The sequence below is a fragment of the Mirounga leonina genome, unplaced genomic scaffold (genome assembly GCF_011800145.1).
Source record: "Mirounga leonina isolate KUSES-001 unplaced genomic scaffold, KU_Mleo_1.0 Mir_364, whole genome shotgun sequence".
Taxonomy (NCBI): domain Eukaryota; kingdom Metazoa; phylum Chordata; class Mammalia; order Carnivora; family Phocidae; genus Mirounga; species Mirounga leonina.
The window spans coordinates 1,327,632-1,354,210 of NW_023270708.1; the positions used below are offsets into that span (position 1 = coordinate 1,327,632).

Consider the following 26,579-nt stretch of genomic DNA (forward strand, 5'->3'; position numbering starts at 1 on the left):
TCCACCTCCTAGGCACCTGCATATGCTCGCCCCCAGAGAACCTAGAGGTCAGCCTAGGCTTCACCTGTGCCTCCTGCCCAGTCTCAGGGACCTCCATGGAGACATCCTTCCCCGCACCCTATAGAACCTATCCCCACTTGTCCCCCGAACAAGAGCAAGCCCACACATCATGGTGGGTGCTTGTACCCCAGATGGCAGAAGCAGCAGCCCAGGGAGCAAATGCTCAATACCCATCCAAATTCCCCTCACATATACCTAAGGCTGTGGCCACTCACTATGTCTAGCATTCCCCCAGATTGCTCTCAAGGGGCCAGTTATGAGAACTGCAGCATGCTTAGGATATTGGCTCTGAGGGAACAGGGTAGAGATACGCAAAGAAGCAGATGGACTACAATGGAGACAGCCACATCCACATGCCAGGCACTGAGGGTTCTGTCAACACTGCAGACACTCACTCCTTCCATGGGAAGGGGCTCTCTGGGACAGACAGCTCCTGTGGCGATGGATTGGGCTGGTCGATGTCCCTTGTTCTCTGCCCCTGTTGAATTTCCCCTCCATTTATGAAAACAGTTTGTTTAGAGAACAAAATTTATTTAAATACTGTTTTATACGACTGTTTGGGTTGATAACTATTTTTAATAAAATCCCTTTACAGACTACGTTCAGGCTGAGCCTATAGGAATACTTTTATGGGCCTAGAGCATAGGCAAGAAAAAGAGAAAGACAGAGGGGATGAAATGCAGTTAAAGAAGGGAAAGCTAAGAAGAAAGAAGCACATATGTGGGTGTATTTGTAGCCTGCATCAGCTACTGCCATGTGTTCCAACTAGGAAACAGATGGACCACGTTGTGGGCATTCCTTTTATTATTATTTGAGGGTGCGGCCAAATACATTTCCAGAGGAATTATATAAAATGCCTTATAAAATTATAGAGTTCCTTATCCTTTTTCTTTTGACTTGAATTTTACCCTATCTCACAGGAGATGGAAAGGTATATAAGAAGAGATTACTGAATAGTGTGAAGCCTCTCAAAGGTAAGAATCATGAGAACAGCAACTAAAATTTATTATGCTTTGCACTTGCTTTTTTAGATTTCTGATTAGAATCATGCCATGCCATTATTCTTTTTTTTTTTTTAAAGATTTTATTTATTTATTTGACAGAGAGAGAGAGAGCGAGAGCAGGAACACAAGCAGGGGGAGTGGGAGAGGGAGAAGCAGGTTTCCTGCCGAGCAGGGAGCCTGACGCGGGGCTCGATCCCAGGACCCTGGGATCATGACCTGAGCCGAAGGCAGACGCTTAACCAACTGAGCCACCCAGGCGCCCTAGACTCCTGTGTTCCACCCTCAGTGTGCACTGCTCACATCTGTGCAGCAGCATTCACCGTGCTATTATTTTTTGTACACATCTGTGTATTATTTGCATGTCTTCCACCATCTGTGAGATGTTCCTGGAAGGCAGGGCCCATGACTTACACATCTTGGTGGGTACCTGGCACATTATGTGGCACATTATTAGAAGCTAAAGAATTGATTGGTAAAAAAAAGCTAACAAAAGAGAATAATGTCCCACTTTAACGTGAGACTAATAATTTTTAGAAGATTCTATTCTGAGTACCAAATAGATCTTCTAGAATAGAAATGTATATGGCCTTAATTCTATTTACCATAACTGGTCATCCTACCTTCTGCATCACAGTAGAAGAAACATATTTTCAAATGTAAGACTTGGTTAAGTCAAATTTTATTTAAATGCATTTTCTTTTTTTTTTTTAAAGATTTTTTCTTTATTTATTCATGAGAGACAGAGAGAGAGAGAGAGAGGCAGAGGGAGAAGCAGCCTCCCAAGGAGCAGGGAGCCCGATGCGGGACTCGATCCCAGGACCCTGGGATCATGACCTGAGCTGAAGGCAGACGCTTAACAACTGAGCCACCCAGGCGCCCCGCCATGCCATTATTCTACTAGTACAGTGACACTGAACTTATGCTTCATAACCCACCACCCTTCTTTCAGGATAACTACATTTGAGGAAGTTATTCTTAGTAATATGCAGCAAGTTTGAGATTTTGATTTCATTTACGTTGGTTATCTTCATCAATTCATCAGACTTATCTAATTCTTCTTTTTCATCCATGATTAGTTCAGTTAAAAGTTATAGCACAATGTTGAGGGAGAATTTTCTCCTCTCAACTCCAACACTGACTATCCGGGTTCATTTAAATGGCCAGTGTTTCACCGCACTTACGGTGGATGCGTACTCAAGGCTAGCATCTTCTACTCCCTGGACTTACTTGAATTATTTACATCCTCTTCTTTCCTAAGGGAAAAAAGTCAGTGTCAAGAACCTGAACACCCTTGCAAAGAACATGGGGATTCAGCTTGAGAAAGAGGACTTTCAGGACTTACTGAACCACCTGCCCATTGACGGTAAGTATTTCAGATACCACTGCACCTCAGGGCAAATCTTAGATTTTCTATCTGAGGGCTTCTGAAAGTAAAGCTATTTTTTAATATCTTTGAAAAACTTATGAAATATTTCAAACATCTATCAAAACAGAAAACAAACACTGTAACAAACACTTGTGTATCCACTGGCTAGAATCAATAAATGTTACCATTTTGCCATATTTCTTTCATATATCCTCCTTCCATCCCTTCCTTGTACACTTTTTTTTTAATAAGATAAAGTTTCATTAATGACTGAATAAGACCAATTTAGCTGGATAAAAATGTCACAGAGGCAAAGATAGTAGAATTCATTAGAAAGGATTTGCTAAGGGGTGAGCCCCAGGCTAAAAGTTCCTGAATTAGAGGGTTCATAGATTCAAATGCAGAGCCAGTGGCTTCCCATTAAAAACTTCATGCAAGGGGTGCCTGGGTGGCTCAGTCGGTTAAGCGTCTGCTCAGGTCATGATTTTGAGGTCCTGGGTTGGAACCCCGCTTCAGGCTCCCTGCTCAGGGGGTAGGTCTGCTTCTCCCTCTGCCTCTCCCCTGCTCATGCTCTCTCTCACTCTCTGTTTCTCAAATAAATAAATAAAATCTAAAAAAAAAAAAAAAAACTTGATGAAAAACAACTTGTAAGACAGCCAGACAGCACATCTTTCCACACAGCCTGCACATGCCAAACCAAAATTGTCCTTCTTCCCTAATTCGGGGTATCTATTCTAAACTAATAGGAAGTAGGCAGGTGTGGCTAAGGCAGGCAGGCCACTGTGGCCCGCACACGTCTGCTGCCCCTACCTGTCGCTGCTGAATTGCAACCCTTTGTATTACAACTTAAATTTTTCACATCATTTTTCTAAGTCTAAGATTTGATCTCTGTGCCTGAATTGTCTTCTCTTACAGAGAATAAAATGGTTGATTTGAATGTGGTGATGGATGACGCAAAAGCTTTTACAGGTAAGAAGTTGTGGTAAACACGGAATTCATTATTAACTGAGACCTTAATGCTTTATAGAAAAAAAAAAGATGTTGTTAAATAGTAGTTTTCTCTTCAGGCTATTACTGACATGCTAAGTTTTACCCCTACACATTTAATGGTTAAATGTTTGTTTTATAATCTTACTGTTTAATTTGGTATTTTTCCTGTATAGACCTATATTATGTGGAGTTTGGGCCAATAATGTTTTCTACTTCACCACTGTTTAAACAACCAAACTATAGGTGAACTCTATTCAATCTCAAGGTGAAGCTTTTGTAGGACAGCCAGGAAATATGGTCATTGTGTCAAAAGACCCCATAATTCAGGAAATATATTGGTATTTGACTTATATCCGGGATTATATATGCTTTTCTTTTGCTTGAATTAAAAGTATAAATTCTATTTCTGACATGATCTATACACCCACATGTACTCAGAATCTATATAGGTTAACAAGTTTCATTGTCAATTTGCACTTCTAATTCCACTTAGGTTATCTTTTTCACCATTTGAAATCCTTCATCCATTTCTAAAATTCTTATATGTTAACAATTTCCATCTTTCCAAAGGAGAGAAAGTTAATGTCAATAATCTGAGCAATGTGATGAGGAAAATGGGGCTAGTACTCACTGATGAGGAGGAGCAGCAGCTGCTAAAAACTCTACCCATTCATGGTGAGTATTTAGCACATCTTTGAAACCCGGATTTATGGGCTTGTGTGTGAAAACTGCTGAAATTATATATGTGTATGTCCAGTAAAACCCATTTAGAAAGCACAGTTTCACAAAAGAAGAAATTCTGTTCTTATCACTTACATTTTAATATTGAAAATTGGCAACATCTTTCACTGGTCCCCATCATCAAGGCTAAATTATCCATCCTGTCGCCCTGGAGCATCACCTCACCTAAGTCATGACCAAGGGAAAAAGAAAAACCAGGAGAGTAAGAGTAGGAAGGAAAAGGGGAGAAATAGGGAGATAAAGAATTTTTAATTCAATAATAGGTAGGTTTATATCAGTGAAAGCTTTCTTTATCTTTGGTTTCATTCTTACTTGAGAGTAAAATAAAATAAAATCCTAAACAAATCTGAAGGGTTTTTTTCCCCCTGAAATTATGGATGTTGTATTGTCTTTGTGCTGTCTTTGTTAATCTTTCCTTCATTAACCTCTATTCTTAATTGTGCTTGTCTTACAGCTGATGGAAAAGTATATAAAAATAGATTGCTAAAAGGTGTGAAGGCCCTCAGTGGTGAGTGAGAAACACAGTGAAAGAGCAAATAAAAATAAAATCCTCATGTTTACCGTTTGCTTTGAAATGTTCCAACTTTGCTTCTTGCCAATTTTTTTTTTTAAGATTTTATTTATTTAGAAAGCGAGCATGTGTGTCTGCGTGAGTGGGAGGAGGGGCAGAGGGAGAGGGAAAGAGAATCTCAAGCCGACTCTGCTGAGCACAGAGCCCGATACAGGGATCGATCTCACGATTTGGAGATCATGACCTGAGCCGAAATCAAGAGTCAGATGCTTAACCAACTGAGCCACCCAGGTGCCCCTGCTTCTTGCCAATTTTTTGATCCATTGTTATGGACTCAACTTACCATTTTTCTTTGGGTATGTTGACATTTTGGCATATAAGGAAAGTATCCTCTTACTGTAAGAAGTTCTAACACTGTTTTCTAGTAAACACCCAGAACTGTACAGACTGGTTGTTGTTTCAACCACAGGTAGATGTGCCAATTCTCCCTGTTCACCTCTCATGGAAAACTGAAGGGTGTCTGGGTGGCTCAACTGGTTGAGCGTTTGCCTTCAGCTCAGGTCATGATCCCAGGGTCCTGGGTTCAAGCCCCGCATCAGGCTCCCTGCTCTGCGGGGAGCCTGTTCTCCCTCTCCCTCTGCCTGCAGCTCCCCTTGCTTGTGCTCTCTCTTCTTCTTTTCTCTTTCTCTGTCAAATAAATAAATAAAATCTTAAAAAAAAAAAACTGAAGTAAAGTGCCCTGGATGGGTATTAAGGAAAATATCCTATCTCTACTCCTTATACTAATTCTGTTGTAAACAATTATATTTTTTATTTTTAATTGGAAAAATATTTTTAAAACAGCAACTACTATAAGAAAACTATCCAATTCTACCACTTGGAAAACTGATAAAAGAAGTGTAAGTCAAGTCATGGGGATCTAATGTAAAGCATGGTGACTATGGTTAATGATACCGTGTTGTATATTTGAAAGTATAAGAGAGTAGATTTTAAAAGTTCTCACCACAAGAAGAAAAAACTTGTAACTTTGTGTGGTGATGGATGTTAACAAGAATTATTGTGGTGATCACATTATAATATATACAAATACTAAATCATTATGTTGTACATATAAAACTGACATGATATTTATATGTCAATTATATCTCAATTTTTTTAAAAGTGAGAGTCCCCCTACCTTCCACTAATCTCATACCTCCCCATAAAGGTAAATACTGTTTACTGTTTACCTTTTTCTCAATGGTTATCTTTCTCAATTTTTTCCTACTTTCAACAAACATATCTAAATTTGGGAGATAAATATATTAATAGTTTCTTTGTGCCCTTGTGGTTTACCCTCTAGTTGGGATTTATGATGCATGACCATGATTAGCATTTTTCACCCTTAAGCACCAATATTCATGTTCTTATTCCATGACCTTCTTTCCTAAGGACCAAGGGTCAAACTCAGAAAAGTGAAATCTGTAATGGAAAACATGGGGATTAAACTCAAGGATGAGGAACTTGAGGAACTAATGGCCCAACTGTCAACTGATGGTGAGTGTTACGGGCATCATTTTGCTCTTCAAAGAAATAGTGAACACTTCTATCAGGACTGCTGAAAGTAGCCTGCCTTTGTAGTATTTAATGAAGTAAATATAAATAGAAAAACTTAATCCTGACTTATTAGGAAATACTATCTCCAAAAATGCTTTTTAAAATATCTGTTAGGGATACTACTTGCAAAACTCAGCCATGCCTGGGAATGCCACACATATAAGTCGCTGAAAGAAAAGTGACATTTTTTTTACCTCATGTATAAAGGAACTTGTTCATAAGGGAACATTTAAGAGAAAAATTAACAAAGTCAGAAATCAAATGATGAATTAGGAGAAAATGGTTGTAAGGCAAAGAGCTAGTACCCCAAAGTAGAAAAAGCCTTCACACATTGATAAAAAAAAAAACATACTGAGAGTAGAAAAATAGGCAAATATACAAATAGATAATTCATGAAAGAGGAACGTAAATGCCCAGTAACATGTGAAAAGATGTCTAACCTCATCAATAATCATGAAAATATAAATAAAACAAAATATACAGTATTATTTTCACTCATTGGACAGGAAAAATTAGCAAGACTGATAACGTCTACTTCTGGTGAGGGTATGAGGAAAGGGACTCCCTGACATATTTCAGGTGAGAGTTACCACTGCTATATATCTTCTTGGAAAAGTCATTTGGCATTATCAATGGGGGAAAAAAATTCCCTTTTCCCTGGTGAATCCAGGCTACATGCCTCATCTATTGTATTAGCATTTCTTTGTACTGAGGCCTTGTCTTTGTTCTGCCACTAAATTGCTGGCAAATAATTTAACCCTACCAAATGTTAGTTAGTGTCTTCGTATGTTAAATGGGAAGCTGAACTAAATGATTCTCTATGGTCACTTCTTGCTCTGAAATCAATATAGATAATACATGTTAAGTACTTAAGGCAGTGTCTAGAATACTCAGTAAATGTTTGTCATGATGATGGTGGTAGTGGTGAAGATGATGGAGAAGATGGAGAAGATGTTGAAGAAGAACAAAAGGAAGAAGAAACGGAAATTCTGTGACCTATAAATTAGTTTTGGCAGTTATAAAAATATAAGTCCTAATAGAATAAATATTTGTTTACTAATTATGACCTTTATATAAATAAATAGGTAAGATGCAACTAGAGCATTTTACAAGAAATCACTGGGCTCACTGGCTGCCTCCTCCAATACTGCTGTTCTTATTCTTGGCAACTTCAATATCTTCCATATAGATTAGGGCTTTTGACTTTACTGTGCAATAGACCCCTTTGACGGTATGATGAATGGATCACTTCTGAGTATAATATTTTTAAATGCATAAAACAAAATACGTAAGATTACAAAGGAATTAATTATATTAAAATAGAATGTATCAAAACATTAAAGATATCAATTATTAACACTTAACACATTTAACAAGTTCTAGTAGTAGATCTAATAATTATTAGAATTTTAAAGTAGTGATGAGCCTAAACAACTTTTCAACACATTCGCAACAACTACCATATAATATGAAAGTGTCAGTGATTTGTATTACTAACAAAGTCATAGGTTTTGCTACTACTACACTAATAATAATTGAAGAAAATGCTAAATTTAAGTTAGTTGTTAGTGAAAATAAAGATATACAGTTGCCCCTTGGACAATGTGGGAGTTAGGGGCACCAGCCCACTGTGCAGTTGGAAATCTGCATGTAATTATTTTTTTTAAGATTTTATTTATTTATTTGAGAGAGAGAGATCACGAGCAGGGGGGAGGGGAAGAGGGAGAAGCAGACTCCCTGCTGAACAGGGAGCCCGATGTGGGGCTCAATCCCAGGACCCTGGGACCATGACCTGAGGTGAAGGCAGATGTTTGACCAACTGAGCCACCCAGGCACCCTGCATATAACTTTTGACTCCCCAAAAACTTAATTACTAATAGCCTACTGTTGACTGAATGCCTTAACAGTAGCATAAGTCAATCAACACATATATGTTATATGTATTATATACTATATTCTTTTTTTTAATTTAATTTAATTTTATTATGTTATGTTAGTCACCATACAGTACAAGGGGGAGACGAACCATGAGAGACTATAGACTCCGAGAAACAAACTGAGGGTTTTGGGGGGGTTGGGTTAGCCCAGTGACGGGTATTAAGGAGGGCACATATTGCATGGACCACTGGCTGTTATACGAAAACCATGAATCATGGAACGCTACTATATTCTTACAATAAAGTAAGCTAGAGAAAATAAGATGTTATTAAGAAAATCATAAGGAAGAGGGGCGCCTGGGTGGCTGTCATTAAGCGTCTGCCTTCGGCTCAGGTCATGATCCTGGGGTCCTGGGATCAAGCCCCTCATCGGGCTCCCTGCTCCATGGGAAGCCTGTTTCTCCCTCTCCCACTCCCCCTGCTTGTGTTCCCTCTCTTGCTTTGTCTCTCTCTGTCAAATAAATAAATAAAATCTTTAAAAAAAAAAAAAAGAAAATCATAAGGAAGAAAAAATATATTTACAGAACTGTACTGTATTTATCAAAAAAGTCCATGTAAAAGTGGCCCCCTATAGTTCAAACCCATGTCATTCAAGGGTCAACTATATTTTTTCCCCATTCAAACTCAAGGATTCCCTGAATTCTATCATTAGAGGGTCCATAGACCACAGGTTAAGAAATCCTGATTAAATCCTAATTAACGCCTGATATTGAGGACCTAGACCTTGTCCTCACTTAATACTTCATCACCCCCAAAATCTCTATTTCATCTACCCACTCTCTGACCTTTATCCTTCCAGTTTATTTACTATGCAAACATCTCTGCCATAGCACAATGTAAGAATGCCTGAAAACCCTCCCTTTCTGTAAAATTAAAATTGCCCACTAAAGTGAGCTTATGGGGAAAATTGGAGAAGCCCATTCAAAATGTATACCACTTTGTAACCAGAACACTAACAAAAACAGCAATTGATACCATGTGAGGAAGCTTAGACAGCCCAGGTAGATAGCTCAGAGTAGCTGGAGACTATTAAAAAAAGATACACACACACCCACAAGGAAAGAGTCGAAAAGCTAGCTTGCAGCTCTGAAATAATGTAGATGGAAGTAGAACCCTGAGCCAGTGAGCCTGGGTCCCCTTCCTATATTACAGGCACTTATTTTTAAAAATTGTATTAAAATAGAACTGAAAAGGCCCCTGCCATAGCCAACTCAGAATTTTTCTTTTCCTTCTGACATTCTTAATTCTAATTCTTTCACTTAAGAAAAAATGTGTGTGAATGAACACTGTCCACATTGCTCTGACATTCTTCCATTCAGCAACTGAATGGGATGAATTGGTGCTACTGAGCAGATGCTGTAGCAGAACAGAGTGCAGAATTCCAGCTCTAGCTCCTCACCAGCCACACGGCAATCTCAGCTCCCATGGTGGGCTGGCCCTTCCACTTGTGCCCTGGATCTCTTTCCCACCTGCTTTCTCTTTTTTTTTTTTTTTAAAGATTTTATTTATTTGAAGAGATAGACACAGCGAGAGAGGGAACACAAGCAGGGGGAGTGGCAGAGGGAGAAGCAGGCTCCCCGCCAAGCAGGGAGCCCGACACGGGGCTCGATCCCAGGACCCCAGGATCGTGACCTGAGCCGAAGGCAGACGCTTAACAACTGAGCCACCCAGGCGCCCCTCCACCTGCTTTCTCAAAGACTGAACTCCTGCAGTTTCCCGCCTTTCTCTCCTGTGCCATCACTTTCTCCCTCTCTACTGTATCTCTCTAGAGATGCCACTGACTTGCAGATAATGCATTCGTCTTCCCCTCATCCCCTGCTGCTACCACTCCACCTCTTAGTCCCTCTTCCCAGCAGAACCTCTCAAAACATTGTCATTACTTAGCCACACTTGTGGTGAACACAGCATAATTATAAACTTGTCAAATCACTATGTTGTACACCTGAAACTAATGTAACATTGTGTGTCAAGTATACGTCAGAAAAAAAACCCTAAACTTGTGGTTACTTTTTGTCTCTACTTCTTCACTCCCATTCACTCTTTTTTTTTTATGTTATGTTAATCACCACACATCACATCATTAGTTTTTGATGCAGTGCTCCATGATCCATTGCTTGCGCACAACACCCAGTGCTCCATGCAGAACGTGCCCTCCCCAATACCCATCACCAGGCTAACACATCCCCCCACCCCCCTCCTCTCTAGAACCCTCAGTTTGTATTTCAGAGTCCATAGTCTCTCATGGTTCGACTCCCCCTCCGATTTCCCCCCCTTCATTCTTCCCCTCCTGCTATCTTCTTTTTTTTTTAAACATATAATGTATTATTTGTTTCAGAGGTACACCACATCTTCTTTATCCATTCATCTGTCAATGGACATCTTGGCTCTTTCCACCATTTGGCTATTGTGGACATTGCTGCTATAAACATTGGGGTGCACGTACCCCTTCAGATCCCTACGTTTGTCTCTTTGGGGTAAATACCCAGTAGTGCAATTGCTGGATCGTATGGTAGTTCTATTTTCAACTTTTGGGAGGAACCTCCATCTGTTTTCCAGAGTGGCTGCACCAGCTTGCATTCCCACCAACAGTGTAGGAGGGTTCCCCTTTCCCTGCATCCCTGCCAACATCTGTCATTTCCTGACTTGTTATTTTTAGCCATTCTGACTGGTGTGAGGTGGTATCTCATTGAGGTTTTGATTTGGATTTCCCTGATGCCAAGCGATGTTGAGCACTTTTTCATGTGTCTGTTGGCCATTTGGATGTCTTCTTTGGAAAAATGTCTGTTCATGTCTTCTATCCATTTCTTGATTGGATGATTTGTTCTTTGGGTGTTGAGTTTGATAAGTTCTTTATAGATTTTGGATACTAGCCCTATATCTGATATGTCATTTGCAAATATCTTCTCCCATTCTGTCGGTTGTCTTTTGGTTTTGTGGACTGTTTCTTTTGCTGTGCAAAAGCTCTTTATCTTGATGAAGTCCCAATAGTTCTTTTTTGCCCTTGCTTCCCTTGCCTTTGGCGATGTTTCTAGGAAGAAGTTGCAGCGGCTGAGGTCAAAGAGGTTGCTGCCTGTGTTCTCCTTTAGGATTTTGATGGACTCCTGTCTCACATTGAGGTCTTTCAACCATTTGGAGTCTATTTTTGTGTGTGGTGTAAGGAAATGGTCCAGTTTCGTTCTTCTGCATGTGGCTGTCCAATTTTCCCAACAGCATTTGTTGAAGAGACTCTTTTTTCCATTGGACAGTCTTTCCTGCTTTGTCAAAGATTAGTTGACCATAAAGTTGAGGGTCCATTTCTGGGCTCTCTATTCTGTTCCATTGATCTATATGTCTGTTTTTGTGCCAGTACCATACTGTCTTGATGATGACAGCTTTGTAATAGAGCTTGAAGTCAGGAATTGTGATGCCGCCAGCTTTGCTTTTCTTTTCAACATTCCTCTGGCTATTCGGGGTCTTTTCTGGTTCCATACAAATCTTAGGATTATTTGTTCCATTTCTTTGAAAAAAGTGGATGGTATTTTTATGGGGATTGCATTGAATGTGTAGATTGCTCTAGGTAGCATTTACATCTTCACAATATTTGTTCTTCCAATCCATGAGCATGGAACATTTTTCCATTTCTTTGTGTCTTCCTCAATTTCTTTCATGAGTATTTTATAGTTTTCTGAGTACAGATTTTTTGCCTCTTTGGTTAGATTTATTCCTACGTAGCTTATGGTTTTGGGTGCAATTGTAAATGGGATCGACTCCTTAATTTCTCTTTCTTCTGTCTTGTTGTTGGTGTATAGGAATGCCACTGATTTCTGTGCATTGATTTTATATCCTGCCACTTTACTGAATTCCTGTAGGAGTTCTAGCAGTTTTGGGGTGGAGTCTTTTGGGTTTTCCACATTAAGTATCATATCATCTGCAAAGAGTGACAGTTTGACTTCTTCTTTGCTGGTTTGGATGCCTTTTATTTCTTTTTGTTGTCTGGTTGCTGTGGCTAGGACTTCTAATACTATGTTGAATAGCAGTGGTGATAGTGGACATACCTGCCATGTTCCTGACCTTAGGGGGAAAGCTCTCAGTTTTTCCCCATTGAGAAGGATATTTGCTGTGGGTTTTTCATAGATGGCTTTATGATATTGAGGTATGTACCCTCTATCCCTATACTCTGAAGAGTTTTGATCAAGAGAGGATGCTGTACTTTGTCAAATGCTTTTTCTGCATCTATTGAGAGGATCATATAGTTCTTGTTCTTTCTTTTATTCGTGTATTGTATCACATTGATTGATTTGTGGATGTTGAACCAACCTTGCAGCCCAGGGATAAATCCCACTTGCTCATCGTGAATAATCCTTTTAATGTATTGTTGGATCCTATTGGCTAGTATTTTCGTGAGAATTTTTGCATCCATGTTCATCAAGGATATTGGTCTGTAGTTCTCCTTTTTGATGGGGTCTTTGTCAGGTTTGGGGATCAAGGTAATGGTGGCCTCATAAAACGAGTTTGGAAGTTTTCCTTCCATTTCTATTTTTTGGAACAGTTTCAGAAGAATAGGTATTAATTCTTCTTTAAATGTTTGGTAGAATTCCCCTGGGAAGCCATCTGGCCCTGGGCTTTTGTTTTTGGGAGATTTTTGATGACTGCTTCAATTTCCTTAGTGGTTATAGGTCTGTTCAGGTTTTCTTCTTTCCTCACTGAGAGCTTCTTAGTTTCCTTTTCAGTTTCTGACTTTTTCCTCTGCAAGATTTCTAAATAATGAAGTGTCCAGGACTAGACTCTTGGCTGTCTTTTTTATCTACATCTTCTTCCTAGGAGATTGCATCCAGTCTCATTGGGTCAGATACCTTCTTTAAGCTGATAAAAGCAAATATATATCTCCAGCTCAATGTCCCTAAGTCAGGAATGGTATCTCAAACTATCTATTTGATATCTCCACTTAGATGTCCAAAAGGAATCACAAATTTAATGGAATAGTAATTAATTCCCTTAAAAAGCCTTAAGCCTTCCCCATCTCAGTAATGGCATCCCTTCTACCCTGCTGAGTGAGAAGGTGGGGGGTGAAGGAAGATGAATAGTTTTCTCCCTTGATTTCTCCTTTCCCTTATATCCCACATTTAAGTCTAGGCTCTACCTGAATAATATGTCCTAAATCTATTTATCACTGCCTCTACTGCTGCAGCCATAGCCTAAGACACCAATATCTCTTTCCTGGCCACTGAAACCGTCTCCTGTCTAGTCCTATCTAGTCCCCATTCCCCCGGTTTCCCCATCCTGCACACATCAGCCAGAGTGATCTTTTGAAAGCTGAAATCAGGTTAAATTACTCCCCTTCTTCATGGCCTCCAGTGACATTCTGTTGCAACCAGACCTAAATCCCAACTTTATCGTCAGGAGCCAACAGTGCCCTTCATGATCTGGCCCGTGTCACACCAGCCTTTTCTCTGCCCCTCAATCATAACAAAAAGCAGCAACTGATACTATGTGAGGAAGCTTAGACAGCCCAGGTAAATAGCTCAAATTCATCCCCATCTTAAGGCTGTCACACGTACTGTTTTTCTAGTTGGAATGTTCCTCCCCTAGTTCTTTACATGACCATCCTCTTCTCATCATTCAGGCCTCAACCCAAATAGACCCTCCTCAGAGAGGCCTTCCCTGATTTCCCTGTCTAAAGCAGCCTACCATTACTGTTTATTATATAACCCTATTTTATTTTGATAACTTCTTAACAGTACCTCAAATGATCCTTTTTGTTTTGTTTACATGTTGTCTGTTTCCCTCTGCTAGATGTACACTCCTCGACAGCAAGAACTCTGCAAACTGGTTTACTTTTGTATCCCCAAAGCCTAGCAAAGTGCCTGGCACATAGAAGCTACCCCCTAAATATTTGTTGATTAACTGACTACGTAAAAAAAAAATACTCAGGGTCAGGTTCATTTGTCCTCTCTCCCTATACTTACCTGTAGAATGAATCACTTCTTAATTTAATGTTACTCTGGTGGTCTCTAAAGCAAAGGAAAAAGGGAGATACAAGAATGATTCATTATAGGGCGCCTGGGTGGCTCAGTTGGTTAAGCGACTGCCTTCAGCTCAGGTCATGATCCCAGGGTCCTGGGATCAAGTCCCGCATCAGGCTCCCTGCTCTGCGGGGAGCCTGCTTCTCCCTCTCCCACTCCCCCTGCTTGTGTTCCCTCTCTCGCTGTGTCTCTCTCTGTCAAATAAATAAATAAAATCTTTAAAAAAAAAAAAAAGAATGATTCATTATAGATCGAAAACTTTCTTCATTTCTAAGATAGCACTATTATCTCTGAGGATAAGTCTGTAAAATTCTAAGGAAATTTTGGGGAAAAATTGCTGAATTCTTCTGGTCTTCATAGTTTCAGGGTCTCAGTAATATCAGCTTATCTGATTCTGAAGTTTATTTCCCTTGCCTTACAGATGATAGAACAGTTGGTCTGAATGATTTGATGGATACTGTCAGTTGCATCAAGGGTAAGTCGCAAGCTATAATGAAATGATATTATACATAACATCTGAGTATTTTGCAATTGGTGGAGAAAAATATTTCCCCTTCATATGTGTTTAAATTCTTTCATATGTGTTCTGTTTTATGGATGCTTCTGAACTTGGGTAAACAATAATTAATGTGTGTTTATATATCAATGCCCATGACATTCTCTGAAATTTTCCCCAAAAGAGTTTTTCAACATAGTACTAGGTATGAAGGGCCAAAGAACTATTCCTTTTCCCCCACGAACCCTACTCCCAGGAATTTATCCTCTGGAAATAATTAAGCTGAATAAAAGAAAAAAAATCTCTGCCTAAAGCCTTTCAGAGAAATTTGAAACATCCTAACATCTAACAGTATGGGAATTACTACATACACCATGGCCTGCTAGGCTGGTGGGATCTCATGTGTTGAAACGTTAACTGTCAAGATTATGTGGCAGTTTGGAAATATGTTAATGATGTAATATTAGGTCAGAAAAGCAAAATACAGAATTGTGTGTATATTAGATTTCCACACAATGAAAGTATAGCCTTATTGTCAAAGGCCAGAAATGGAATATGAAAAACTCCAATGGTTTTTGTGGTAGGATAGTGGAATTATATTTTTCCCCTTTATTAATCTTTTTATTTATTTTTTTTAAAGATTTTATTTATTTATTTGAGAGAGAGAGGATGAGAGACAGAGAGCATGAGAGGGGGGAGGGTCAGAGGGAGAAGCAGACTCCCCGCCGAGCAGGGAGCCCGACGCGGAACTCGATCCCGGGACTCCAGGATCACGACCTGAGCCGAAGGCAGTCGCCCAACCAACTGAGCCACCCAGGCGCCCCTCCCCTTTATTAATCTTTAATGTTGTTGCATTGTTTTTATGATGAATGAGAAAAAATTACTTCTGTGTTGAGATGAATAAAAATCTTGGAATGCATAATGATCAGAGAAGCAAACTCCAAGCAAATATTTTTAAGTAAAAATAAAATCTTAAAAGCTGGTCTATAGAAAAACACTGAATTTTCAAGTAGAGTAGGAGGAAAAGTAAAAATAAAACCAAATCCCTGTATGCAGCTTGATTTGCTATGGATTTTGCAGTAAGTCACCAGTCAATTCCTAACCCATGGTGTACTTTCTTTTTTGTAGCCACCAGAATTAAAGACACAGAACTTTTTTTCTTTTCTTAATTTATTCATTCATTTTATTTATTTATTTATTTTAATTTTATTTTATTATGTTATGTTAGTCACCAAACAATACATCATTAGTTCTTGATGTGGTGATCCACAATTCATTGTCTTCATATAACACCCAGTGCTCCATGCAGTACGTGCCGTCCTTAATACCCATCACTGGGCTAACTTATCCCCCACCCCCCTCCCCTCTAAAACCCTCAGTTTGTTTCTCAGAGTCCATAGTCTCTCATGGTTCATCTCTCCCTCCGAATTCCCCCCCTTCATTTTTCCCTTCCTTCTCCTAATGTCCTCCATGCTATTCCTTATGTTCCACAAATAAGTGAAACCATATGATAATTGACTTTCTCTGCTTGACTTATTCATTCATTTTAGAGAGAGAGAGCTCAAGCAGGAGGGGCAGGGAGAGAAGAGAGAATCTCAAGCAGGCTCCGGGTGCAGACCCTGCACTGAGCACGGAGCCTGCCTGAAACGGGGCTCTATCTCAGGACCCTGAGATCAGGACCTGAGGCAAAACCAAGAGTTGGATGCTTAACCAACTGTGCCACTAGGCACCCCAACACAAGACTGTTTTCTGACCCTCCTGTGAATCCTGAGCATATGTGAGCAATCATATATATAAGTACAGATAACATTTTTCATCCTTTATAGATAGTTCTATAATATTTCTACAATTTATTTCTTAATTTTTCTAAGGAGAGGTGATTGATATCCAGGACTTAGACAAATTTCTAGCAAATGAGGGGATCGAGCTCACAGAAGAAGACATGAAGGAGCTGATGTCTCATTTGACTGTTAATGGTGAGGTTTTTAAAAATTCTCTTGTCTTCCCAGAAGTGTGTCTTTGTTATCCTGTATATAAGATCCTCAGAAATGATCCTTGCCTTTTTTTTTAAGATTTTATTTATTTATTTGAGAGAGAGAAAGCATGAGGGGGGGGAGGGTCAGAGGGAGAAGCAGACTCCCCACTGAGCGGGGAGCCCAATGCAGGGCTCGATCTTGGACTCCAGGGTCATGACCTGAGCCAAAGGCAGACGCTTAACTGACTGAGCCACCCAGGCACCTGATCCTTGTCTTTTTATCACCTACAACAATGCTTCTCAGACTTGAACATGCATATGAATCACCTGGGCATTTATTAAAATGGAAATTGTTATTTGGGTCTGGGTTGGAGCCTGAAAAATTCTACATGATGCCAGTGCTACTGGTCTATGGACCACACTTTGCCTATAAAGGTCCTAAAAGATGAAGAAATGATACATTAAGATTGTGCCCAGCCTTTCATTTCTTTTTTTTAAGATTTTATTTATTTATTTGACAGAGAGACACAGTGATAAGAGGGAACACAAGCAGGGGGAGTAGGAGAGAAAGAAGCAGGCTTCCCATGGAGCGGGGAGCCCGATGCGGGGCTTGATCCCAGGACCCTGGGATCATGACCTGAGCCAAAAGCAGATGCCTAATGACTGCTTTCATTTCTTAAGTCACAAGTACAAACAATATGTTAATTTGTGCCTGAGAGCAGGATTCTAGCCCAAAAATAAGAAGGAAAAATATTAGGGTAATTGAAATTAAAAAATAAAAATGAGAGAGAAATACACAAGAGGAAGCAGGGGCATTAAGGGTTAACTTATTTCATTTATGCTTGCTCTTTTGTTTGCTTGTTGAGATTTTTATTATTGTTTATTGAATCTGGCTACATGACTTATCTGCTGACTCTTCTGTTCTATAGTTACTTTAGTCTTTTTTTATTTCTACTACTTTCTTTGTGGTTCTGATTTTTTTAAAAAGTGATCTGGGAGCATTTGGGGAGTAGCATTTCTTACCATAGTGCTTCAGTGATGTTGCTGTGCTCCTCTGACCTTGAATGTTTAAGATTGTATATTGATTTATTCAGCCAACAAATATTTATTGATCACTGAATATGTGCAGGCACTATACTAGGTACGAGGAATATAAGAATGAAGCAGAGAGTACAGACTTGGTTTTCTCTGCTAAGCCTAACTGGAAGTAGGAAGTAAAGCACTGAACCAATATGTTTCTCAAATCCCAGTTTTAAAGCAATAAATTTGAACCTATTAATTGCAAACATCACTTTCTGTTCTCTCCAGTTTACTGTTTCTTCTTGTTCACCTAGACTTTCTTCCTCTCCTCTCTCCAATGGAGAAAAGTCTCCTTTCAACACCTCCAATCCATTGCTCTTGACCTGATCATCTCCCACTTTGTCAAAAATTATTTTTTAAATTGAGATATAATTGACATATAACATTATATTATATTTCAGGTGTACAATATATGATTCAATATTTTTATAAAAAATCATTTCTTCCATAATTCCTTCCCAACACTTTCAATTTCATCTCTTTCTCTCTACTCTGCCTATGAAGAGGCACATAGTCCCCCACTCCTTTTAAAAACTAACCTTCAGCTGGTTCTTCTACCTCATAATTATGATCATTCATCCCTCATTCCTTTCTCAGTCTGCTTTTTTATTGTCTATAGGAGCCACTTCTGCTTCCTCGCTTCACATTCTCTTTGAATCCTTACAATTGGCTTCCCCAGTCACATAGCCTGCAACTCTACTGAAATAACCCTCAGAATCTGAAATCATGAATAATTTACTTTGCCAGCCTCACTTATTCTAGCTTCTGAACATGGGAACAAACGAGGGTTTATTTCTCAGTCTTCTCAGTTTTAATTCCTTCCCTCCCTTGATTATATCAGTCCTTGATTGTTGCTTCATTATCAACTCTCTATGGTAGCAGTTCTCAAATCAACATCTAGGGGCAACCCACTCTTTTGGAAGGTCCATGAGATTGAAACTATTTTTAAAATAACACTAAGACAGTATTTACCTTTATCATTCTCATTCACTCACAAGTGTACAATAGCTTTTCTAATAAGCTACATGACATATCCACACATGATATATCTGAAAAACCTATTAAAATATTTCTTTTCTGGGTGACTGGGTGACTCAGTCAGTTGAGCATCAGACTCATGATTTTGGCCATTTCAGGTCATGATCTCAGGATCCACTAGGTGTGGAGTCTGCTTGAGATTCTCTCTCTCTCCCTCTGCCCCTCCACCCACCTCATACACTCTCTCTCTCTCTCTCAAAATAAAAAAAATAATAATAATAAATAAAATAATAAAATATTTCTTTTCTGACTACATAACTCTATAAGGCCAGATTTTCTCCAACCAAGAAAACATATCACAGCAAACTAAATGCAGAAACAGACTGAGAATCCCAGCTGTCTTCTATTAAGCCAGACATTAAAGAGATTTGCAAAAATGTAAAACAATGCTATTTTAGCTTAAGCTGCTATAACAAGAATACCATACACTGTGTGGCTTATAAACAATAGAAATTTATTTCTCACAGTTCTGGGGCCAGAAATCCTGAGATCAGGGAGCCAGCAAGGTTGAGTTCTGGTGAGAACCCTCTTCTGGGCTACAGATTGTCACCTTCTCATGGTATCCTCACATGGCGGAGAGCACAAAGCTGCAGGCTCTCTCCTGACCCGTAGGGGCACTAATCCCATTCATGAGGGTCTGACTTCAGGATCTCATCCTATCCTAATCACCTGCCCAAAACCCTGCCTTCTCATACCACCATATTGGAGACAGAATTTTAATATATGAATCTGGGGGGACACAAATGTTCAATCAGTAACACTACCTTTCCCACTAAATTTTAATGCCTTAATTTTTTCATTTTTCAATTGATATATATTTTTCACTAAAAAGTATGTTAATATGTACTGGATTTATTATTGCTATCTTAAAATATTTTTTAAATTTCTCAGTTTTAATATCTAATATGGTAATTAAACCCACATAATAGCTGTAACTCACATAAACCTCTTCGAGGTCCTCAAAAATTGTTAAGAATGTAAAGAAGTCCTGAGACCACAATGTTTGAAAGCCTTTGTTCTCTGGATTATTCTTTGTCACCACTGTGTTTACAGCTGCCTGCTGAATATTTCTTCCTTTTTGTCCCACCGGCACCTTAAGCTTTTTTTGTGGAGGAAGAGTGGACTTTTCCTTAAACACCAGATGCATACAGTTGAGCTAATCAAACTCCTCAGTTATGGCACACTATCATCATTGATCCATGCAAGGACCCCTTGTGTTTTGTTTTATTATTTTCTCCTTTACCTCCTACTTCTGTTCCTATTTCCTTCCCCCCATCATAGGTACATTCTCTATTATATCTAATGTATGCTCTTCCAATCCACCTTCCTCATGTTTATTTTAGATATGTGTGTATCCCTTTAAAAATTCAATGTATGTGGTATTTAATTTCCTTAAATGGTATCGTGCTATAAAACTCATTCTATTTCTTTTTTTCAATCAACATTTTTAACAGCCTTATTGAGATAGAGCTCACATACCAAACAATTTAGCCATTAAAGTATATAATTGGATGGTTTTTAGTTCTCACAGATATGGGCAACTATCACCACAGTCATTCTAGAACATTTTCATCACCTAAAAAAGGTGCTATGTATATGCAGAAGGTACTAAAGGAGCATCTAGCCAAGACCAGGGTTTTCTGAAAAAGACCCTAAGCTGAACAAGTATGGGAAGATCATTCCAGCCAGAGAAACATACTCTGTAATCTCAAGAGTGATAAATACAGCACCTCAAATGTGTTGGTTCTCAAGAAATCCTTGTTGGAAGAAAACACAGAGCAGGTCCTTCTCTACCTATTCCAACTCTAAGCAATTGGCCAACATAGTATCTTCATATATTTTGTTTGTTTTAATGTCATCTGAGTTTGGAAAAGATGCTGCCAGATTTGAGCCCTGGTTCTTCTTGTAATATCCCTTCTCCACATAAAACCTTTGGAGTGTCATATCTTGAAACACAGAAAAGAGGAATTGTATTGAAGAAGTAGAGAGATTTGTCTTGCTAAAGATTTATCCTTTCTTCCATCATACTCACCTGAGGGGAAAAATGAATCCAATTCCCAAGCAAACCAGTTTCTCTAATTCTTCTGTCTCATGGGAGAAGTTCCAGCCTGCGATGGCATTTTAATAATTTCACAACTTTTATCAGTTTTTATGAGTTTTTTATTTAAATTCAATTAATTAACATATAGTATATTACTAGTTTCAGAGGGAGAGTTCAGTGATTCATCAGCTCATATAACACCCAGTGCTCATTATATCACATGTCCTCCTTAATGCCCATCACCCAGTTACCCCATCCCCCCCACTCGCCTCCCCTCCAGCAACCCTCAGTTTGTTTCCTAGAGTTAAGAGTCTCTTATGGTTTGTCTTTCTCTCTGATTTCATCTTATTTCCTTTTTTCCCTCCCTTCCCCTATGATCCTCTGTCTTGTTTCTTAAATTCCACATATTATAACTGTCTTTGACTGACTTAATTTCGATTAGCATAATACCCTCTATCTAGTTCCATCCATGTTGGATGCAGAGAAGGGAACTCTCTTATACTGCTGGTGGGAAAGCAAGCTGGTACAGCCACTCTGGAAAACAGTATGGAGGTTCCTGAAAAAATTAAAAATAGAACTACTGTACAACACAGCAATTGCACTACTAGGTATTTACCCAAAGGATACAAACATAGTGATCCAAAGGGGCACCACCTGCACCCCAATGTTTATAGCAGCAATGCCCACAATAGCCAAAATATGGAAAGAGCCCAGATGTCCATTGACAGATGAATGGATAAAGAAGATATAGTATATATATACAATGGAATATTACTCAGTTTTTATGAGTTTTTATGTGACTTCCTCTGTGTCTGATTCAAATGTTTTACAGGAAATGGGAAGGTTAGAGTGGATTCAATAATGGAGGGCCTAAAGAAGTTTAAAGGTAAGTGGAAATTCATGATTCACTTTATAAAAATGGATAAGCTGGTGCTGTAAGTTTATTTTTACATGTGTTTTCTTGGTTATAAAAGTAATACATATTCATTATAGAAAATTTCTATATTCAAAAAATGAAAGAATGCAAAAGGAAAATTTTAATAATTCTTAATTCTATCACCCAATGATAATCTATAATTTTTCTCAGCCCTAATTTTTTCCTCATACAAACACAATTTTTGTGCATTTAGCTTTAAAGTCCCACTTTCAAACTACTTTTCCATTTTCTTATTAAAACTAAAATTTTACCTATCGATAGGTATGTCTGATGACCTAAAGTTCCTTTTTTGGATGCCTGTGAAATTTAACACATAACCTCAGTACTTTCTGTTTGCAGGCCTCTTAGCATATTTATTTCTAAAACAAGTTGCCCAATGCCACCATCTGTACTTACTTAAAAAGAATGAATGGGAGGTTTGAAAATGATGCTGTGATTATGGTGAGCGCTGTGAATTGTGTAAGACTGATGAATCCCAGACCTGTACCTCTAAAACAAATAATACATTATATGTTAAAAAAAAAAAAAAGATAGTAGGAAGGGAAAAATGAAGGGGGGGAATCGGAGAGGGAGACGAACCATGAGAGACTGTGGACTCTGAGAAACAAACTGAGGGTTCTAGAGGGGAGGGGGGTGGGGAGATGGGTTAGCCAGGTGATGGGTATTAAAGAGGGCACGTACTGCATGGAGCACTGGGTGTTACACGCAAACAATGAATCATGGAACACTACATCAAAAACTAATGATGTGATGTATGGTGACTAACATAACATAATAAAATAAAATTTAAAAAAAAATGATGCTGTGAAACTGGTCAGGAGAGGCAAGTTAAAACTTGTCTTCTGCCCTCCTGCCCTCCCCCACAACCTTAATCTGTACTTCATTCTCCAATAATTTTGATTTGCTTTCTGCACCAGCATTTTTCAACAAGAATGATTTTTTTTTAAATTGATGTGTCTCTGAAAGTCTGATTGTGTTTCAAAAAGAATTTAAGGGGCGCCTGGGTGGCTCAGTTGGTTAAGCGACTGCCTTCGGCTCAGGTCATGATCCTGGAGTCCCGGGATCGAGTCCCGCATCGGGCTCCCTGCTTGGCAGGGAGCCTGCTCCTCCCTCTGACCCTCCCCCCTCTCATGTGCTCTCTCTCTCTCATTCTCTCTGTCTCAAATAAATAAATAAAATCTTTAAAAAAAAAAAAAGAATTTAAGAATAATTTAAGGTGCTTTATGTAAGTATCTACAAAATGAATCTTAATAAGAGAAGATAAATTTAAATTCTGGGCACCCACACTTAACATTTCCAAATGAGTCTTGTTATATTTTATTATTTGCAAAAGAAAAAAGATTTCTTTGAATAGGTCCCATTCTATCCCATATATTGCTGCTTCTGTCACTGGTGCCAGAAAACTTTCAAAAATGTCTGCTTGGTAGCTTTTAACTCCAGCATTTAAAATCGTGATGCTGAATTTAGGGATATTGAAGCAATCCTCTGTGATCATGTATAAGATCAGTGTTCATCAATAAACACTTATTGAGTACCCAAGCACTGTGAAAAAGAAAGTTCAGCAATGAAAAAGGGACAAGCAAAGTTCCAGCTCTCAGCAAGCCTGTTTTTGAGTAGATAGTATGTGCCCAATAAATGCTTGTCAATTGACTAATAGAGGTTCTAGTCTCCTGCTTTCAGATAATGGAAGATTCACTAACCCAAGCAGCTGTATCGAGGTTGTTCTCGTAACAACCCTCCCAATCTGGGCCACTCAGAAGAAAGAGTTATGTAACACTATGTAAAACCCCAGGCGTGTAAGTGAGCCACCCAAATCAGAATCGATGGTTAAAACCCTTCTACAAAGCCGAGAGAGCACGCCCTCCCAGTCCCATCTGCTTACTTTTCCGTCCTTCTTCTTTTTTCAGGTTTTTCTTCTCTTCTTCCTGTCTCTATTAATAGATTATTTTTCTCTCACTCCTGCTGCCACTTGTTTTCCTAGTAGTGTTGCCTTTTCCACTTTTCTTTCCAGTCTCTGTCAAATGTACACTGTTCACATGCCTACCCTGCTCTCCCACTTGCTTTCTGCACTGCATAAGCCCATTCCACTTGCTGCCACCAAAATATATGTTATTCTGTGAAGTCCACAGTACACTAAAGAAAATGTAGACATTGAAAAGTATGTTTCATAATTTTAGAAACTTCTAACAGCAGTGTCTACTCCTCAAATTCACCAAATACTACTCAGTGTCCACTTACTAAGTTTTCTTTATAGATACAGGTTTTAAGGGAACAGATTTTATTTCTGAATACTATATACTGTATTGACTTTTTTTGTACATTCAAACACATCCTACCTATGATTTAAGTTTTCACTCTCAACTTTTGATGACTAGACATACTCATTTTTTAGACAATGGCATTTTTTATACTTATCTTTTTTCTCCAATCCCCATTTCACCATTTCTATTTTTCTAAGGAATAAAAGTAAATTTCAGTTACCTAAGCATAATAACATGAAAATGACACTTTATATGAACAACTTCAAGACCTGCTAATATTTCATGTCATTTGATGGTAAACATTCAAAATTCCACTCTGGCCTGCAATGTTGTAGGTTGTAGGGTTCTGTATGAGAATTTCTAAAACCATACTTATTAGGGCTATAAAGAAACTCTAAATACATCTAGAAAAAAGCCTACTGTGTAAAAATAAAGTCTGCCTCTTGTCAGAAACAGAAATCTTCCAAGTCCCATTCCCAACCAGAGTGGTGCCACACGCAGCATCCTAGAATGGCATAGGATGCCTCTAGCAAACTAATGTCTAGGCAGGAAGAAGAACCAAGCAATAGAGAAGAAGAGAAGAATGAGAGGCAAGGGAGGGAATAAAGGTGTTTGATAGGTGCTTCTTAATCATACAAATTATGTGTTTTATGTTAGTATTAATCTCTCCCTTTGCATAAGGAAAATATACCTACTTTATGTGTACTGCCTTCTGCGTGATGTATTACCCTGTAGAGCCTTCACAGCCTAAAGGTACTACCAAAACTTTTCCGTGTTTCCATAACCTGCAACTGACCTTTCTTGATATCAAAATAGCATTATTGGCTTTATCTGGTCAAACTAAACCAAACTTAGGGAATTGAACATTATACCCAGCACTTTTCTCCTGAGTTAATCTCCTTGTGCATAGAAAACCAAACTACCCAACATTTTGAGAGGAAGAATTGAATCAGTACTATTAAAGTACTTGTTTCATTGTTGTTGTTCTGGCCATAGGGTAGAGTAGGGCAAGGCGGAGAGATTTTTAGTCAATATTATAATGAATATTGTATGTACACACTTCACAGGAGAATTCACTAGAAAGAAATATCTGTACCACTAAAAGGCATATAACTCATCAACAGTTCATAACCAAAGCACTAATGAAAATGAAATGGATAGCAGGTTGTCCTCCTTGTTGACAGTCAACAAGTTTTCAAAGTCACTTCACTTCTTTTCATCCTAAAAGATGATAAGTGAATAGTTTTGCCTTCAATGTTGACTCTATTTTTTGTATCAAAAACAATTTTTTGGAGCTTGACACATTAAGGCACCAAAAGAGGCAACATGAATTAAGAGGTATATCGCTAACTGGGGATGAAAGAATGCACTTGTCGTGATGAGCGCCAGTGTTGTATGCAAGTGTTGAATCACTATATTGTACACCTGAAACTAATATTACAGTGAATGTTACCTAGCTGGAATTTAACTAAAAACTCTAAAAAAAAAAAAAAAAACAAGAGGTATGTCACATATAACTGACATTTTCTCTTCATTTTCCCACTCACTGGAGGAAAAAATAAAAGAAAATTATAATTTGCTCCTGTTCTACTTTTCAAAACTTCGTAAATGTATATAATTTTGACTCTTAATCTTCTCTTTAAGCAAAAGGGATGGTGCCACTACATAAGTTGATGAAAACTGGACATGATTCTAAAGGTGAGTCTGTTCCTAGCAGATAGTAGGGTATCTGCTAAAGGGATGAATGGATGCATGTATGCATTCATTTAAACAATCGGTTAGTGTCTACCATGTGCCAAGCCTTATTCTACATGTTTAGGACAAAAATCCTTACCCTCATGGCACTTACACTCTAGTGAAGAGATATATGCACCAAAAAGAATAAGATAATAGTATGACAGAGATTAGAGAGATTAAAATAAAGCAAAGGTACTTTTCCAAAGAAGACATCCAGATGGCTAACAGACACATGAAAAGATGCTCAACATCACTCATCATCAGGGAAATACAAATCAAAACCACAATGAGATACCACCTCACACCTGTCAGAATGGTGTTGGCAAGGATGTGGAAAAAGGGGAACCCTCTTGCATTGCTGCTGGGAATGCAAACTGGTGCAGCCACTCTGGAGAACAGTATGGAGATTCCTCAAAAGTTAAAATTAGAACTACCCTATGATCCAGCAATTGCCCTACTAGGTATTTATCCAAAGGATACAAACATAGTGATTTGAAGGGGTACATGCACCCCGATGTTTATAGCACATTATCTCCAATAGCCAAATTCTGGAGAGAGCCCAAATGTCTATCAACTGATGAATGGATAAAGAAGATGTGGTATATATATACAATGGAATATTACTCAGCCATCAAAAAAATGAAATCTTGCCATTTGTAACAACGTGGATGGAGCTAGAGTGTATTATGCTAAGTGAAATAAGTCAGTCAGAGAAAGACAAATACCATACAATTTCACCCATATGTGAAATTTAAGAAAGAAAACAGAAAACAGATGAACATATGGGAAGGGGGGGAAAAAGGAGAG

The 26,579-nt window shown here is 38.6% G+C and overlaps 1 protein-coding gene across 1 annotated transcript in view; it reads left to right on the forward strand.

Moving 5' to 3' along the window:
* LOC118027186 overlaps positions 1–26,579 on the forward strand; it is a 107,904-nt gene that overhangs the window by 69,695 nt on the left and 11,630 nt on the right. The window contains exons 28-37 of the mRNA XM_035030411.1: positions 981–1,034; positions 2,323–2,427; positions 3,346–3,399; positions 3,991–4,095; positions 4,616–4,669; positions 6,104–6,208; positions 14,629–14,682; positions 16,575–16,679; positions 21,670–21,723; positions 25,680–25,733. Of these exons, the coding sequence (XP_034886302.1) occupies positions 981–1,034; positions 2,323–2,427; positions 3,346–3,399; positions 3,991–4,095; positions 4,616–4,669; positions 6,104–6,208; positions 14,629–14,682; positions 16,575–16,679; positions 21,670–21,723; positions 25,680–25,733 (744 nt within the window). The remainder of the gene's footprint in view (positions 1–980; positions 1,035–2,322; positions 2,428–3,345; positions 3,400–3,990; positions 4,096–4,615; positions 4,670–6,103; positions 6,209–14,628; positions 14,683–16,574; positions 16,680–21,669; positions 21,724–25,679; positions 25,734–26,579) is intronic.